General features: G+C 35.2%; 1 protein-coding gene across 1 annotated transcript; it reads left to right on the top strand.

The window, feature by feature from the left end:
- Nucleotides 1–85: 85 nt before the first annotated feature.
- LOC111780075 (rho GTPase-activating protein 7) lies at nucleotides 86–17,896 on the top strand. Its single transcript, XM_023660352.2, has 22 exons — nucleotides 86–664; nucleotides 3,765–3,801; nucleotides 4,584–4,660; nucleotides 6,150–6,220; nucleotides 6,304–6,382; nucleotides 6,481–6,625; nucleotides 6,750–6,869; nucleotides 7,937–8,014; nucleotides 8,147–8,202; nucleotides 8,286–8,355; nucleotides 8,591–8,678; nucleotides 9,661–9,904; nucleotides 10,317–10,538; nucleotides 11,383–11,712; nucleotides 12,724–12,773; nucleotides 13,762–13,822; nucleotides 13,901–13,984; nucleotides 14,321–14,434; nucleotides 14,523–14,692; nucleotides 16,796–16,865; nucleotides 17,069–17,272; nucleotides 17,360–17,896. The coding sequence occupies exons 1-22, from the start codon at nucleotides 611–613 to the stop codon at nucleotides 17,546–17,548; spliced, it is 2,613 nt and encodes an 870-aa protein (XP_023516120.2). The 5' UTR covers nucleotides 86–610; the 3' UTR covers nucleotides 17,549–17,896.
- Nucleotides 17,897–19,307: the final 1,411 nt, after the last annotated feature.

The raw sequence follows: 19,307 nt of genomic DNA, 5'->3' as shown, positions 1-19,307 counted from the left end.
AGCTTATCATTACCGCCACTACCATGTCCAAATCCCCTCGCTCCTCTCTCTCTCTCTCTCCTCACGGCCGAAATTAGGTGAAAAGCGAAGTAACTCTCTCTCTCTCTATTGCCATATTACTTTCACAACCACTGTTGTTGTTCTATCTACCTAATCCAATACAAAATCTTAAAGGAAAAATTTGTGCGAAAAAATTGTTTTAAGCGAACAAGATTGGTGAATTGTTGTCGATTGGTGACAGTTCATCAGACTTTTCGTCAATCCAATCGGAGGAGGCGAAATGGAGGGAATTTGAAGATGAAATGAGGTGGTGATTGGGTTTGGGTTTGCGGTGCTCTTCTTTCGTGTTTGTATTCAAATCTCAGCCCTAGGAATCAGTTTTCCTTCACTCTTGTTGTTGGATCTTACTGATTCATTGTCAGAGCTGCTCTTTGATCTGGCATTGTCGTCGTGTCTGCGGCAATCGATGCTGCCGTGTTCAGGAAGTTGATTGGAGGTGTGAGGTTAGCTATCGGACTGGTTTTTGGGTGAATGTTGACCGGTTTGAGTGGCTGTGTTACTCGCATTGGATGTGCTCTTGATGCCGTAGCTTCAGAGTGAATCGGTGAGAATGTCTGCTTCCTTGGCGGCTTTTGAGCGTCCCAGAGCTGGGGCTTCGAATACGGTAAGTTTGTTTTGGATTTGAAGTATGCCGAGAGTTGATTTAGAAATGCTTTTGTTTTTATACAAAAAATTATTTACTCTCTATGTTTGGAAATGCTTTTGTTAGTTTCGGAAAAACGTACGAGGAGGATTTTAGGTCCAATCATGTAGAATTAATGGTTTTCGGCGCATACTATATTAAGTCCGGAATCGTAGCAAGTGTAGGAACTCAACCATTTAGTTTCTAAACTAAGTGATCGTAGTACGAATACTTAGATCGAATTAGGATTACTGTAGTGAAATTTGAACTAAATTTCTTTTGTTTCTTTGCCTAATAGTTGTAGGCTTTCAAAAAATGCCTTCAACTCTTTGATCAATACATCTCCACAGTTTGATATTGTGTTTCTATTCAACGTATCGTACAAATCTTGATACACACAAAAAGAAACCATCAACAGTAACTTGATCAATAGTTGGGTTTGAGTAAGGAGTTCAAACGACACCCATTTGCTTGGAACTGACTATTCACTTAACCGATTGAAGTTTCCATCCTCAATTCATAATTTTGAAGATGTATTTGTCTCCTTTCCCCCTTTATTTCCTTTGAACGAGTTGGCTATGGCTTCTTCAGCCCTATACATGGCCTCATAAACATGATTCTACTCTCATATCCAAGTGGCTACGGACTTTCCTCCCATAGTTGACATTCATTTTGCATAGTATTATCTGAGCAAGTATGTTTTGGCTTCTGATGGTCTGAGATTTCACATCTCAAGCTCCAGCTGCCCCTGGTTTCACATTAGAAAAGGAATTTATGATTGGGAGATCCAGGAGTGAGCTTCTCTATCTAATCCGTTTGAGGGTTTCTTTAAAGCCTTTGACCAGATTGCAGAGTGCAGAGAGTTGGCAGCGGGAGTAAGGTTATTTATTTGGACATGAACTGAGGTTTCATTGAGAAAAATGAATGGATACAGTGGACATACAAAACTACAGCCTTGCACAAGGAGCTAAACTAAAACGAAGTTCTCCAATCGTTTATCCTGCTTTGAAAGACAAGGCACATACTTGTGATATACCAAGTTTCGAAGTTCATTATGCCAATTGAAGTGAGAACTTTCCTTTGAACTATCTTTAGAGTCTTTTATGACTCTTCCAGCAAACTATTTTGCTCTATATTAGGGTGGCAGGTACCTGAAGTATTTCGTCATGAAACTTTTGTAGGAATTATATATTGTATTTCTGGCTGCCTTTCACGTGAGATGGTTTGTTCCAGAGAAAGTTGGAGATTTTTTTTGTCTTGAATGCTCATCGATCATGCCCATAACTCCAAAAGAAATCCTACAAGTTTATGGGTGAGAATTGTTGCAGCCTCGTTTTAGGTTATTGGGATACAAAGATTTTTGGGGTTTTCCTCACCCTCATAAGTGGGGGGAAATCTTGCATTTTCGTATAATGTGGTGATGGTCTCTCTGGAAGATTTGTTTTTTTGTTTTTTTGTTTTTTTTTTTCATTTTTTGGTGAAGGGTCAAAAGATGAAAAAGAAATTTTCTATACATAGAGGAGGTTAAGAATCTTGCACAACATTCTTCAATTCGAACTGAATTCAAATTATTTCCCCCAAGGATTAGATAAAATGAAGAATCATGCCTTTTCTTTTTCTAGTACAGGATAAAGGATAGGCTGCCACCTAATATGTATGATAATAAAAAATAAAAAGCAATATATTTAAAAGTGGGGATTGGGGATTGGAGATCGGAACCTGCAGTCACTGTCCCAAGGCAAGAGCACTTGTTTGAGATTTGAATCACTCCACAAGTAAGATTGGTCAAGTCAAGCTTCAGTGATTCTAAGCCCGCGACCTAAACTGCCTAGAATTACAAAGACATTTGCATTTGGCTAAAAAATAGTAGGAAGGCTCTTTTTACTATATTTTCCATGTCTCCCTTACAAAAATAACATAACTGGCTTTATCTATCCTCAAAAGAAAACCTTTGACACTCCACAAAGCATTTCAAGAGTTGTAACTTTCATACTTTATGACCATAATTAGCCACTATGTAAATGTAACCTTAAAGTAAAAGAAAGTCTTAAAATACATTAATGAAATACCATAACTCTAGATTACCACCAACCCAAAATTCGTAACCATCCAAAAATAAAAAATAAAACTTGATTCTTTGACATGAATTACAATTTGATTTATCTTGTGGTAATTTGAACAACATTTTTTTGCATCTTCTTTCAATTTCATGTTGCATGATTAAGATGTCTTGGTTCATATCAAACTTCCCTGCTTTAAAGTGGGTTGGTAACTTTTCATGTCCTACGTCCTTTGAACTCGTCTTAGCAATAGGTCACATTTTTTTTTTTTTTGGGGGGGTAAGAAATTGAGCTTCCATCGAGTAAAATGAGAGAATGTATAAGGGCATACTAAAGAACTAGCCTATAAAAGGTGTCTCGACAATAGGTGATATTTCTAATTAAAAAGAAGAGAAGAATGAGCTGGACACAAGAATAGCCAAACCTATATCACATCTATTTGAGTCCACTTTCAATATGATTTGACCTATTGGAAATTGGAACAACCTCTTTCAAACTCGTAAGAAGCAGTGAACTAATGGTCATTTTAAAAAAAAATTAATTGAGAAACCAAGCCTTCATCATTAGGAAAAATGAAAGAATATACAAGTGCATGCAAAAAACTGCCCCACAAAAAGGAGTCCTAATATTTACTAAGAAAACAACTTCAATCGAGGAGAATGTGACCTAATTGATAATTAAAAAGAAGAGATAGAAAGCTTGCAATGAGGCAATAAGTTAATAACCATTGGCTTCTTTCCTAAGGCTTCGCTTACAAGCTGTTGTGTAGACTTTTTTTTCACTTTCATCTAGGTTGAGCTTTTTGGAAAGAAATACAGCCTTTTGGTACTGCCAGATGACCTTTGAGCTTTTCAATGCACAATAACTGATAGCATTGTACTTGTGAAACACCTGATAAAAAATCATGTAATCATGTGAAAGATGCAGCTTCATGCTTGAGGAATATTTTTCTTTCGATTTATTGATTCAGTGCCCTGCATTTGGTGTAATTTAGCACTCATTATTCAGTTTGATTTCTTCAGGTTTTCAAGAGTGGCCCGCTTTTCATATCATCCAAAGGTTGGGCTCCTTTCCCTCCTCTTTGTCACTTTAAATTTTTAGCTTCAGTAGGGCTTCTCGAGAGTTTATTATAATTATGTACAGGACTTGTTTGTCAAGTATACATTTAAGCAAGTGACTACTTAAGACATTTTTTCTTTGTGCAACATTGTAAACGAAGTTATATCATGAATTAAAATTTTAGTTCAGAAGGCTAATGGAGTCTTTCTAAGTAATACATATGTTTCATGTTTCATGTAGAACTTTTTTTTTGTTAAACATATAGTCAGACGTTAGGATTAATTTGTTAGGCTGTTAACTATGACTATCCTTTATTAGTATTGGCTATACCCTTTTTTTTTTTTTTTTGATAAGAAACATGAATTTCATTATCAAAGAAAGGAATACAAAAGGGTAGATGAGTGGTCCGCATCAAGCCGAGGGGATTACAAAAAGACTTCCCAATTGGGAAAAATATGAACTTATTTTTGCATATTTCATATGAAGACCTCTGGATGTGTTATAGTTCTCAATATCTTATTCTTAGTTGACTCGAGTTTCCTCCCAGCTGTAGTAAACAAAAGGGTTGTAATATTTAGCTATTATGGACCTCCTCGGTGAAATAATCTATGCAGTCCTTCACTTGTTCTTTGATTTTTTTTTTTTTTTTTTTTTTTTTTTTTTCAATTTTCCTCCAGTACCTATGATGCTAAACTTAACTTGCTTATTTATTTCTCTTGGAAAGGGTTTTACATCAATCTCAGTGTTTTTGCTAATGTTCCATCGCTACAAAATTTGTGCAGGACTTGGCTGGAAATCTTGGAAGAAGCGCTGGTTCATCCTTACACGCACTTCCCTAGTTTTCTTTAAAAATGATCCTGTTAGTATAGTTAAAATATCCTCGTTCTTTCTTTCTTCCTTGTTTTTAGTTTTATTTATTGTTTTGGTATTTGGATGATCCTGTTATGACTTGTTTCCTTTCCATCCAATCCATTTTGGATGATCTTGGTATGACATATTTTGGATTAGAGAAACGTTATGAATTATTTTGGATGATCACATAATAATTTCATAAAGTTTGTATGCCAGTTTGTAAAGTAGAGATTTTTGTTCGATCAGTTTGGTTGGGCTAGAGAATTTAGATGGCCAGTTCCTTAAGCTAGAGATTTCTCTTTGTGTTGGTAGTTATTCTCCTGAGCTGGATGATTGAAAGGGCAATGTGGTTGACGTGTTGCAAATCTTTAAATTCAAGCGATGGAGGGGGAGTTGGGCAAGTCTGGTTAGGTGGAGTGTTTAGGTTTAAAGCTGAATTCGCTTATATTGTCAAAAAGGAAACAGTCGGTTGGAGACAAAAGGCTAGGGTGGATTGGGCTAGGGAAGGAGCCTGTAACATGATATATATTTTTTTCACAGTGAGAGGAGTAAGAATTTCATTAGTTCTATTGAGTATGAGGCTGGGATTGTGCTGAAAAAGGATAAGGATATTGGGGGGGGGGGGGGGGGGGGGAGATTCTATTGTTCTTCTCTTCGTTTTTTTAGCCCTTTGGTAGGACCCCAACCTTTTGTGGAAGGTGTGGACTAGTTCCCTATCTCCTTAGAGGACAAAGTTTTTCTGGAAACCCCTTTCTTGATGGAGGAGATCAAAAGGGCTGTTCTTCATTTCGATAAAAATTTGGCCTAGGGTCTCAATGGGTTTTCGATGACATCTTTTCAAGACAACTGGAAGCGGGTGAAAGATGACTCTCAGAAGGTGTTCAGGGATGGACTGATGAATCACGACTTTGTTGGAAAAATGGCTCTGACGATTCTATCATGAAACTGGCACCTTATGACAAAAGGTTATCGTTTGTAAGTATGGACCTTTTCTCTGGGATGGACTGATGGTGGGGTCATGAGACCTCTAGGAATTCGTGAAAAGATATTTCGTCTGAGTTTCCTTTGTTTTCCCAATTTGTTCATTTGGTGGTGGGGGATGAGAAGATACTTGTTTTTGAGAGGATACGGGGTTGGGGGATAGACCCCTATGCTCTTTGCTTCACCGTTTATTTCAATTGTCTTCTTTCCCGTTTGATTTCGTCTATCCTTTCCGTGTCGGAGTCTCAACTGTCTCCTTTTGTGGGCTTCTGTCGTCTGTTGACTAATAAGGAAACAACAAATGTCTTGGCATTGTTAGCTATGATTGGCGATTTTTGTTTTCGGCCCCAATAAGGGGATACTCGTCTTTGGAGCCCTTCTTCACCCAAATGCTTTTCTTGTAGCTCTTTTTTCTTTTCTTATCTTGTCTTTCCCTGATGAACAATTCTAATTTGGATGGGATGTAGCATGATTGATTTATATCAACTGAGATATCTTTCTTGTCTTGTATTTAGAGTGCACTTCCTCAAAGAGGGGGTGAAGTAAATCTTACTTTGGGGGGCATAGACTTGAATAATTCAGGGAGGTAAGTTGTTCTTAATATGAATGTGAATTTTTAATTTCTTTTTTCCTATTATTGAACCTAAGCATGCAACTTTATTCATGTAGTGTGGTTGTTAGAGAGGATAAGAAGCTCTTGACTGTATTGTTTCCTGATGGTCGTGATGGACGAGCTTTCACTCTTAAGGTACTCTAATTAGGCCATATCATATGTGTAAATAATATTTTGTTTCTTTAAGTTTTTATTAATCTGATCCTTCTGTTCCTGTGCCTCATGATAAAAAGGCCGAGACCTCAGATGATCTGTTTGAATGGAAAACGGCCCTCGAACAAGCCCTTTCACAGGCACCAAGTGCTGCCCTTGTCATGGGACATAATGGGATTTTTCGGAGTGACACTAATGAAAAAATTGACAGCTCTTTCCATCCATGTTCGTATTCTGCTATCATTTTGCAATGACTTGTTCATTACGCGTTTTATTCCCTTTTGAATGCTTGGATTATGCTGGCCTACTCGCTTGCTTAATCCATCAATGTTCCACTAATTATATCCAGGGAGAGATAAGCGTCCTGTTAAATCTTTGGTGGTGGGAAGACCTATTTTACTTGCACTGGAAGATATTGACGGAGGTCCATCCTTCCTTGAGAAAGCACTTCGGTTTCTTGAAACATTCGGTAAGAGGTTATTTTGAAATTATGATGAAATTAGTGCTATTCTCACTTCGTGCCTTTGAATTTCTGTTTCTTATTTTGTAGATCTGTTATATCAGGTCATTACTAATTCACACTTTCTTTTATCCATGTTTTAGTTGTTCTTTTTTCTGATTATTAACAGTGATGGTTTGATTTTTAATACTCTTTCATCTCAAATGCTTCAAGAAAGCGTGCTTTGGTGCTATAATTTTGTGCCCATCTAATATTGAGATTGAGCTATACAGCTATTTGGACAATTTTATTGCTTTTGGCGAATGGGACTAGAAAAATACCCCAACCCCGAATGAAAAAATTCAGAATTAACTCCAAAATCATTGTCTCCAACCAAAATTTTGTATTCTATTCGACACCAACGGTGAAAGTGCTGAACATATCATCCTGAAAAGCTATTTCACTTTTAATTTTATCTTTTCTCATCTTACCTTATAGGAAGCATTATATTAAATAGTACTCTGAACCATCTCCCATGCACCCACCCTTTGCACCCTGGAATATCTTCCTGTGTTGTTGAGCTGAGACTCCAAAAAATGGTAAAGAAATTGGCCTGTCGCAAAAGCTTCCCAATCTTACATAAATGGTAGTGTAGAAACTCTTCAATCGTAGTACTACATGAGGAACCCAAATCATTCCAAGGGAACTCCGCAAAAACTCCCAAATCATTCCATGGGAACTCTGATAGCTCAACGAAGCATTCGCTGCAAATGAACATCTGAGAAAATCTGAATGGGATCCCTTGTGGCCTATTTGTGCAGAACACGCCAATGAGGGCTGAGCACCAAAGAACCTATGAAAAAATCAGAGGTGGCAACCCCCCGGGAAGAAATATGAGAAGAGAGTCAATGCAATAATTAATAGTATGAGAGTTAGGGAATGAGAAACACAGAGATCATGTCCTTAAATTGAAGCTTAAAAAACTTCCCTTCATGTAAAGAGATATTCTTGGCTGATTCTGATGCAAATGATATGCAAACTTGGTATTCACTTTTTATATTGTTAAATCAACTTTATTTCTTTGAACTTCTCTTTAGGCACCAAGGTAGAAGGGATTTTGCGGCAGTCTGCAGATGTTGAAGAGGTAGAACGTAGAGTTCAGGAATATGAACAAGGTATTATTTAAAATTTTCTAATTAGTGAGGGAACAAATAAGTAAACTAAAAATTATGTGGATGATCCATTTGCTATCAAATAGAAGCATCCCAAGTTGGAACACATGCCTTAATTTGATTTATTTCTTCTAGGCAAGACAGAGTTTGGTTCTGATGAGGATGCTCATGTCATTGGTGATTGTATTAAGGTACTTCCCTTTACTTGATGGTTACCTTGATATTTTATTTATATGTTCAAGTTCTGCTTCTTAATGAGTAACTTGGAATGTAGCACATTCTAAGAGAGCTTCCCTCATCACCAGTTCCAGCTTCGTGCTGCACTGCATTGCTTGAGGCTTATAGTAAGTTCGCTAACCCCATTATAATTTTTTGAAACCCCTTACATGTGTGGAAAAGAAAATATTGTGGCACAAATCATAGGTTGTGGATAGAATGTGAGAGAATTCGTCATTTAAAGTTGAGGATAATCTAACAAATCATCTTAGAATCAGGGATGATCACTTTTTGGCTTGTTTTGTTTAATAAAATGTAAATGGATTGGCATTGATCATTTGAATTATTGTTCCACTGTTTAAGAAATTGATCGAAAAGAGGTGCGGATTAATGCCATGCGATCATCTATATTGGAGACTTTTCCTGAACCAAACCGGCGTTTGTTACAAAGGTTAGTGATAATCTATAGTTGCATTTCCTTCAAAGTAAATTTTTGGATCTTTTGTTTATCATATTCATTTAATCATATTGCAAAAAAGTACTTGTGAAGAGAAGGCTTTCATTGCAAGGTCTATCAATTGGCCGATTGTCTTTTTCTCTTTGGTTATGTTAATCTTAATTTATAGTACGTCTCTTACGGGGAATTTGGTATGTAGTGATGAAAATTGGCAGTTTAAGAATAGAATAGAATAGTTGCTTTAAAAGACATTCATGTATTCAGTTTCTAAGACCTGAAGTAAATTTATGTTTCAGGTTGGTACGAATTTTTAGCTAATAGGTATTGTCTAAATATTTAAGTACTCCAGTAAATATATTATTTAGTAAGTGATCTCTCTCATGCCTCAACTCAAAATGTCTTCAATGCCTTTCTTACATTTTTCTGGCGCTCATCATCCTCATTAACATCTGTAATTTGAATATTTATTTTTCATTTTCACTTGGTTCTGTTAAAGATCACTACATCCTCATCCTTTAAATAAGAGAACTTAAAGATCACAGTACTTGTAAACAGTTGATCTTATGTTGTGCATTCTAAAATGTATAACATTATTGCATTTTATGATAGCTCTGTTGCACTTGCAGAGGAACTTGCCTTTGTAAGAATGATATTTCACTTACGGTTTGCCATTTGGTAGTTGTCATCCCGTTCCCTTTAATTTGACATCAGTTTACATACGTGTCCTAATTAAGTAATTTTTTAATTTCATTCTTTTCTTAATCAAAGCTTATTTTTCCATTAAAATTTAGTTATTTACTTTTATAGCTGTAAGCTTTCTGTATTCTTGGTACTTTGGTAGGCTAGCTTGAATTTTCTGTCTTTAAATACTGTCGCAAATTTCGGAACTTTCTATCATCGTTGCATTTTTTTAATAATAAACATATCATTCTTGCATTTCCCAATATGTCAATTTGATTTTTCATTCTCTTTCTAGAGTTTTAAAGATGATGCATACCATCTCTTCTCATGCTCACGAGAATCGGATGACTCCATCTGCTGTTGCCGCTTGCATGGCACCTTTGCTGTTACGACCTTTATTAGCTGGTGAATGTGAGTTGGAAGATGAGTTTGATGTAAGTGGTGATAACTCTGCACAGCTGCTTGCCGCTGCCAATGCAGCTAATAATGCTCAAGCAATTGTTACAACTCTTATGGAGGAGTTTGAGAATATTTTTGATGTAAGTACTTGCCTTTTAAGCATTTTCTTAGTGTTTGCTAGAAGGCTGCAGTTTGGTTTTTGAAAGATTAAATGGTAACTTGGTCCCTTAACGAGCTTCAAGCTCTTCATATAAAATGATTTCAACCAAGTTGGAAGATGATATCCACCTTTGTTTTTTTGCTTTCCCTTTTTGCATCCTCCTTTTTTTGTTTCAGGGTAGGGCTGTATTCCCCGATTGTATCTCCTTTCATATAAATTTTCTCATTAAAAGAAAATCTTCAACACAGAATCTTTTTGTTATGCTTGAGGAAAAACAAACATAGTAGTGGTTGGGTAACAATATTGACAAACACAGTCTAATTACTTATTAATTGCATTTCAATTCTTTTCTATCATTATGATTCTCTTTTGTTTTTTGTGATATCTTCCAGGATGAGAATCTACACAGATGCTCAATTTCAGCAGATTCTCAGATTGAAAATAGTGGAAGTGATGATTCCACTGATGATGAAAATCTTGATGTGAAAGGAAATGGCTATCACAATGTGGAAAACGGGGTTGATCCAGACACAGATGATGATCCTGAGCGTGTACTCAGTGGAAAATTGAGTGAAAGTAGTGGCTATGCTGGAAGTGATCTTTATGACTATAAGGTTCTCTGTCTCCTGATTCTTAATTTTTGAAACACTGCATTTTTGTTGGTTAACTTTTCCTTAATTTTTCTGTCTTTATCTTCTTTATTAAAAACAGAGGCATATCATTGATCTTATAAAGGGTTATAAAAATAGAACCAAGGGAAATACAAAATCTCCTTGGTCTGGAGGCAGGGATTCATAGGAAGGACCATATGCTAAATTGATTAAAAAAAAAAAAAAAATGTTTACTTGAAATTAAAAGCATTTGCTATTACAGTTGCAATCAACTATTGTAATTTCTAATTTTTTCATGGTTGGATTTCTGACCTTCAAATTCTTCGTTTTGTTTTTTCTTTTCCCCTTTTTTTACTAAATTGTTTTTTAAATCTGTTTTGGAAGTTAATGTTCTTTTTGTTTCCTATAAAAGAACGATGGAAAATACATGCAGCAGAAGAGAACTAAACTCTTACTATAATCAACAAGCTTATTGGTGAATCTCCCAAAGCGTAATTTGAAGAATAGTTTTCTTGTGTAGAGGGATTCTTATTGAACTCTTTTTGTCGATGATTTATTAGTAGCTCTATGGCCTTGAATAATGTAAGATCTTGATAATGTTGCATATTCTCAAGTTAATTTTCTGCTTCGGTTCCATCCAGAAATGCATGTTACCTTCTCTAGTGAAAGACCTGGATAAGTCATGGTGCTTATCATCTATTAATATTAAGTTGAGTCAACACAGACATAAAATCGATAGAACTTTGTGCTGTTCCTCATCAGGACTATTTGTTTCTCTTCCTTGAATAATTTCCTTGTTAACCAATGAAATGTTAATGAACATGCACAAATTTCTGTATATGAACAGCCTTTTGGAGGTGATGACTCGGATGTTGGATCCCCACGAGAAAATCATGACTTAGCTCAGAGTTCAAATTCATGTCTTGATCATCATAAGAACTCCGACACCAATGTTCAACCGATTGGGGACCAAAGCAAACAAAAGAAAGGAAATGTGAGCACTCTGACTGAGATGGAAACTCCAAATATCTCGCCTGCTGGTGAATCTTACCGATCAATGGGAGAGATCTTAAATTCAATGGATCCAGGAAATGAGTCAAGTTCTGGGAAGCAAGTTGGTAAAGTTTCAAGCTCTAATATTAATGCTAAGAGAACAACTTTCTGGGGAAGGAGCAATGTAAGTTTTCATTTTTTTTAGTTGAAGAATATTAGAGTAGAAGAAGTGAAATTATTCTCTCCTTTTACTGTCTTAAACTTTTTGCAAGAACATGTGCGTAAATACTGTAAAAGCCTCCTTTTCCTTTCCGACCACATCTCTCATAAAACGATCCCATATTGTTAAGTCAACACTAATAGGAAACACAAGAAGCATAAAAATTGCAAAGGTCTTCCACTGGCTTGAATGAAGGGTAGCTCATGAAAAGGTGGTGCTAATATCTTAGTCTTTTAATGAAGCACAAACCATCTGACCCTTCGAGCATGCGCCATAACAATACCGCATGATATATGTGTTTGAACTGTCTTTAATTGTTGTCGAAAGAAAAAAAAGACAACTTTTTTGGTCAAATTATGCTTCTGGATGACCTTATCCACTTCTTTGAGGAAGTACAATTAGAGTCCGAAATGCTCAAGGAGGTCAGGACACAATAAAAACTAACAGCCATATGGAACGTGATAATTGACTAGCAGTGATAGCCACTTCCTCATCACCTGTGGAGTTGAGGATTTCGGGAATTTGGCATACAAATGCTGAGGTCTTAGGTTAGAATCTCTCTTTGTGTTTCTTGAGATCTAATGAGTAGACATGTGGGGTATCCTTAGACGATTAGGATTAGTTGAGGTGCTGCTGAGCACCTAGAGTTACTCTTTTAACAAAACAAATAAACAGGTGTTATTCCTTCAGTTTTCTTGATAAAAGCTTGATTTCTCATCAAAAAAGAAAGAAAGAAAAATAGAAGCAAACCAATCAATTTTACTGCTACAACAAGATTATTTGTTATGCTTTCTTTTTATCACTGATACAGACAATCTTATAAAAAATGATCACTGATACAGACAATCTTATAAAAAATGATCACTGATACTGACAAGTGATATTAATACAGGCACTCTTGTGCAGTAGTCTGGACCTTAAAATGTTTGCTTGGTTCATTAAATTAAAACTTCATCTTGATTTTATTTGTTGCAGGCAAGAAAGACACCCTCTATTGAGTCAGTAGATTCTTCTGGAGAAGAAGAGTAAGATGTTCATTGGTTTTTTGCTTAATATACGAAATCTGTCTGCATGTTGTGATTTTTATAAGCTCAATTTGAACACAGACGTGCTTAATTAGCTCCTTCATGTTTCTTGTCAAAAAGAGGGAAAAAAATATATTCAGAAAAGGTTCAAATTCTGTTATAGTTATGGAAGACATGAGGATTGGCATGGCAAAGGTGCTTAGGACTTGTTTTGCAATTTCCACGTTTTGGACATTTGATTGAAATGAAACAGAAAAAATCATTAGTGGACAAAATTTCACGCACAGAGTAACTGGAATAGAATAATAACGTTCTAATTTTATTTTTTTGGATGTATGACCCTTCGTTGGGAAAAGGGATGTCTTGTCCAATCGTTCCCTAGGTTGTTGTGTAGGTTGGCTTCTTTCTTGAATGAGATACATTGATCATTTCCTTATCAAACAAAAAAAAAAAAAAAAAATCTTTTTGTTTGTATACCTTTTCCTATTAGGGTAGTTCTTGAGTTGTACATTGGTCAGTTTTGGACACTTATTAAATGATATATATAAATCTTTGAAGGACCAATGTACAACTCAAGAACTAAATGATATATATAAATCTGTGAAGGAATCAAGAACGCAAAAGCCCTATTATGAAAAAACCTTATCATGACTCTCTTTTGGAATATGTGGTAAGAAAGAAATCAGAGAATATTTGCAGAAAAGACACATACCTACACAAAACTTTTCGACACTGTTGTTTACCAAGTTATATCTTGGTGTAAACGGTCTAATATTTTTACTTCCTATAGTTATACAAAAAAATCTTTGAAGGAAGACAATTGTACAGTTGAAGTTACTGGATCAAAATTTCTTCTATACTTGTTGGGGTTCTTATCGAGAAACATCGTATACTTTTTGTTGGTTCCATGGGTCTTTTCCTCCCCTCCCAATGCTGCTTCACCATGAACTGGTCTTTTCCCTAAAGGCAAATTTCAATTATTTTGTAGACTTGCTATTCAGAGGCTTGAGATGACAAAAAATGACTTGCAACAGAGGATTGCCAAGGAGGTAGTCAACCTTTCCAACTTTGCTATTCGAAGAACTGGTATGTGATTATAGTATTTACGGAATAACCATATTGTGTAGGCTAGAGGAAATGCAATTTTACAAGCCAGCTTGGAAAGAAGGAAACAAGCTTTGCATGAGCGGCGGTTGGCACTTGAACAAGATGTACGTTTCTGGGATGGTGAATGCTTGTAGTTTATTTTTCTAGTAAATTTTTGGGATAATTAAGCCGCAAAATTTAATACTATAACACCGGTCTTTCAATTTTAATAAAAAAATGTTCATAACTATTAGTTTCTGAGATTTGGTTTGATGACGGGAGTGGCCTTGGAAGTTATTTATGTAGATATAGTATAGTTTTCTCATTTTGTTCCTCATTCTCTTCTTCTTATTTTTTTTTTTTCCAACAAGCAGTGAAACTTTTCATCTAAGATGCTTTGTGCATTTAAATGCATATTCGTTTTCTTAAATACGTTTCTTAGCATGTGAATGATCATGTAGGTTTTAAGATTGCAAGAGCAATTGCAAGCAGAAAGAGATCTTAGAGCTGCTTTGGAAGTTGGCCTAAGCATGTCTTCTGGACAACTTAATAATTCGCGTGGCATGGATTCAAAGGTTTGTCTGCATGTTTTGGCATTTACTTTTTCTTTCACCTCCATTAGTTTTATTCATTCTTATGAGGCATGATTTTGCTGGTGTGAAGACGAGGGCCGAGCTTGAGGAGATTGCTCTTGCTGAAGCAGATGTGGCTCGGTTAAAGCAGAAAGTTGCTGAACTCCACCACCAGTTGAATCAGCAACGACAACACAACTATGGTTCTCTATCTGAGGCATGTGACCGATATCAACATGTTCAGAATCATGGTTCTCAACTGTGAGTTCCTGATATTATGTTTTGCTCACATTTCTTATTAACTTTTTAGAAGAGTATATGTGTCTTTAAATACCTATTAGGTGACAATACAAAAAAACTTAATTTAACTAAATCTCTAGGTACCAATACAGAAAAAATAAATCTAACTAAATTCCTCGATATTAGCTAACAATACAGGAAAATAGGGAGGTCATATCATCCCTTAATTAAGGTTAGAGTTTACACCAATATAATTAAGGTCATTCCTTCAACAGTTACCTTGTTGGTTTGTTAGTTTGAAGGTCCTAAGGTTATTAGACTATGGTTAAATCTCTGGTTGGTTTTTGGCATCTTGGAGGATTTTTTTTTTTAATTTTTAATTTTTTAAATGATAAATCAGATTGAGGGAAAAAAAAAATGAAAGAATGCAGAGGAGTACAAAAGAAAAGCGTACACGGAGCGGCTCAAATTATGAGATAAGACCTTATGGTTATTTACAAAATAACTTCATAACCAAAGCCCAAAGAGGAATATGGAATGTAACAAGGGACCTAACATCACTTGGAGAGCTCTCCAACTATCTAAAGATCCAATTATTTCTTTGAGTCCAAAAACCCCACAAAATAACATACAGCCTTCCACAAAAAAGCTCATTCTCACGAAAGGGCAGTTGGAAAAGAAACTCCTTGATTGTCTCTCTACAACGGTGAGAACTAGTAAAGCAACAGTTAAACACCTCAAAGAAATTTCACAGTTTTCTTGTAAAACCACATCTCTAATGAATATGATTGAAATTCTCTGCCACACTCCTGCAAACAATAAAGCAGTTTACCAAATTGGACACCCTACTTGAAACCCGATCCAAGGTGTTCGCTCTTCTGTGCATTACCTGCCACACAAAGATCTTAACCTTATTTAAAATTTCACCTTCCACTCTAATGATAAGATACAAACCGTTGCAGGGAAGGACTAACCATATACCAAAAAGAAGGTGTAGGAAAGCCGTTTGACTCTGGGGGCTAAAGTAAACCTCTCCCATCAAAGTTAAAAGAGCCATGACATCTGTTGTATTTTTTTTGGGCAATGGATGGTGTATCCCTAACGAAGAAGAGAGACATCGAGTTCTCAAAATAAGAAAAGATTGTAGCCATTAAATGATTTCTCAAAGAGGATAATTGATATAGTGAGGAAACTCGGAGCAAAGAGAATTGTTGTCCAATCACATATCCTCCCAAAAGTAAATATCCCTTCCATCCCCTTCCACACAGTGAACGAATTGAGAAAGAACAGGGAGTTCAACAGAAATATCTTTCCATGGGTTTTTGGAAGTGCCTTTAACCCCTTTAGAGTTCACTCAAACATAAGTTGTCAGATTCATGATGGCTTAGATGCCACTCCCACCTCACAAGGAGACTCCCCACAAGCTTCTCTATGGCTTGCTAATCGCACTAAGAACTATAAACAGGGACATAAATAGATTGGCATGTCAAGAAGAAACTTTTCTTCCAAGAAGCAGGCCTCTTTCGAATTTCTCTTATGATAGAGTCCCAAAATGCTAGGCTCCTAAATTATGTCCACGAGGTAAACCTAAATAGGAAGAGAAGGCTCCCACCTCACAGCCTACTACAGCTGCCCACCTGCTCAGCTTGATAGGATCACTATTCAAACCTAAAACCTAACTGATGCCTCTATTAATCTTATGACACAAGATTTCCTTAAAAAATAATAATATTTGATTTAGATTGAGAAATGACTCCTCGAGAAAAAAAAAAATAGTATCATCAACGAATAGGAGATGTGTGAGATCCCACCTCGGTTGGAGAGGAGAATGAAGTATTCCTTATAAGGGTGTGGAAATCTCTCTCTAGTAGACGCGTTTTAAAATTGTGAGCTTGACGACGATACGTAATGAGCCAAAGTTGTAGGTAGTTGAAAACTCCCTTTGTGTGCTTGTTTTTTGTATGCGCTTATATATTCTGTCATTTTTTTCAATGAATTTTCAATGAAAGCTATGGTCTTACCATATATGTATTTGTGTGTATGACATTGAGTGCTTTGATAAATAGTGTTGCTTTTACACTGTGAAAGTTCTACTTTTCTCCTCAATATTCTTACTTCTTTCAGGAGATTTCTTCAGCAAGATTTTGATTCGACCCTTGCTTTTGTTAATCATGAAAGAAAACAAAGGAATGAGGTATGCTAACTTTGGTGGCTGGTTGTATAGCTTTATCACTAGGCAGATACGTAATAGATAAGATATATAATATTTCCATTTCTGACTTCTACTTGGAGTAGGATGCTCTAATTTATCTGCAACTTAACAATTCATTTTTCATTTTATTTTGACCTTCCTCGTCTTGTAAATTAAACTGAAATCTGTTTCTATTTTTGGTTCAGGAGGGTTCCATGGGAAGTGATTGGAGAAATATCAAAGGACAAGTATTAGGATCTGCGAACAGTAATAAGCCAACTCCACGGAAACTATTTATGGATTCAATAAGTCCAAGTGACTCGAAAAGTACCGAGGTTTCAACTAGCATGTCGGTGGATGAACTCGCTGTTGATTCTGCTTCTTTGCCTTCTACTTCAAAAGCAGGAGAGGTGAATACACCCATTTCTGAAAACTTAAATCTGAATGTCTGAGGTCTAGAACATCTTTTACATTGAAATTTAAAAATTTGTTCCCAGGTTTTGGATTACACGAGACACGCGACCGTGCCTTCCTCAACATTGGTAGAATTAACGACACGGCTCGATTTCTTCAAGGAGAGACGTTCTCAGTTGATGGAGCAGCTCCATAATCTTGATTTAAATTATGGTGCATCATCCTCACAAGACTTCATCTATAAGCAACCACCATCTCCGCCATGGAAATAACAAACACTGAGCAGGCAAGTCTATATCCATAATTAGTTCCAATCATCCATTTCTTGTATATCCTTCTCTTACACGTATATTAAGCAAGTTTATTATTGTGTGTGCCTTTCTAATATTTAAGTTTGGTCTTTCATGGGAATGTCATCTTTAATTTCCTTTCTTCCTCCTTTTTTTCCCTTCTCCACGAGGACTTTAGTTGGTTTTGTATCCTACTTCACTTATTTTGTTTTGATTTTATTGAGGATTAGACGAAGCAAAGGTGGCTCGTGTTGTAACAATAGTAGTTTAAGGCCTTGTCATTGATCATACACAATATATATTTAGTTCCAGAGATTGGAAATTTTATCCTTTTTTGAGTGTTTAAGGAAAATCTTCCATTTTCCATAATATTGATGAGTGTTCGGACTTTTTTTATTGTTCTTGTAAACGTTTTATATTTTAGTTATGGGTGTCAGTTCAAGTATAGTTTAGTAGACAAGGTAATAATGATTTGATAAGGTTGATAGTTCGATCCCTTACCTCCACCGAAGAAAAAAGTCCTACAGTATGGCCTCAAATTTATCTTGTTTTGCTTGAAACGTCAGCAAGAGTACACTTTAGATAGAAAATGACGAACATTCTTTAATTTTTATTTTTTATTTAATTATAACTTCAAACTTCGATAGAGATTTGAACTTGTTTCTCTTAATGATTTAGAAGTTATTTATGTTTTGACTAATTAAGTTGTGCTTTAATTGTAATAAACTCCCGTTTATACTCAATCTTAATTATTGTATACACTCATGCCATCGTGATTATTATCAGGTTAAAAAGGCCACTTTTTATGAAAAAAGTGTTAGAAGACGTTTTGAGTAGTCGAGTCATGCATAAACGAACAACGTTCATATTTGGAGTTTGTGTTTATGTAATAAATAAATATCGAAATAATAAAAGCTTATTTATGCTAAGTTATTACAAGAAAAGTATAATTTATTTAAAAAACTAATTTAATTAAATTAAAAAAAATTATAATTTTCAAACATATATATCTTTACATAAATGAAAGGGAAATTCCTTTTGATCTCCTAAATGAATAAAGATTACATAAGCAATTATGTCACATATACCAATACTTTGCTTCATTGGATGTGAATATATAATTAAATAAAGCATAATTTAAGTGCTCAAAGTTACCCACAAAGGAAGATTCTAATCTATAAAGTTTGTTAATTTTGTTAAACAAATTGGTAAAAAAATAAAATAAAATAAAATAAAAGGAAGATTTAAATCTATAAGATTTCTAAATTTGTTAAAAAGATATTAATTTTGTATTAAAATAAAATATTAAAATCTTAACAAAATAAAAATCCAAAGTTATAATAATAATAATAAATAAATAAAAAACAATCTTAAATAAATAAATCATATCTGATATCATTAAATTTACCATTAAGTGTAGTCTCTAGTCTCTTGTCTATATGTACAATGTTTTCTTTTCAATTATTTTCAACTTATTTTTTATCCTCGTTTTATAAAAGTATTTTCTTTTAAAATGTTACGGGATTCAATCATACGTTAAGAATGTTTATAAAGTTTCATTTTCATACGGCTAATTTGTTGATGATATCACGAACAAAAAAAAATTAAAAAAAAAAATCTAAAAAGAAATGTGGGAGGAAAACGGCGTCGTTGGAGGGGAGGTAGCTGGTTGAAGAAAAATAGGTGGTGACGGCAAACAAAGAAACGACGAAATCACATTGAAAAAGAAGAGAGAATGAAA

Source organism: Cucurbita pepo, chromosome 18 (assembly GCF_057944985.1).
Source record: "Cucurbita pepo subsp. pepo isolate OVF chromosome 18, ASM5794498v1, whole genome shotgun sequence".
NCBI classification, from domain to species: Eukaryota; Viridiplantae; Streptophyta; class Magnoliopsida; order Cucurbitales; family Cucurbitaceae; genus Cucurbita; species Cucurbita pepo.
This window is presented reverse-complemented; position numbering and strand designations above follow the sequence as displayed.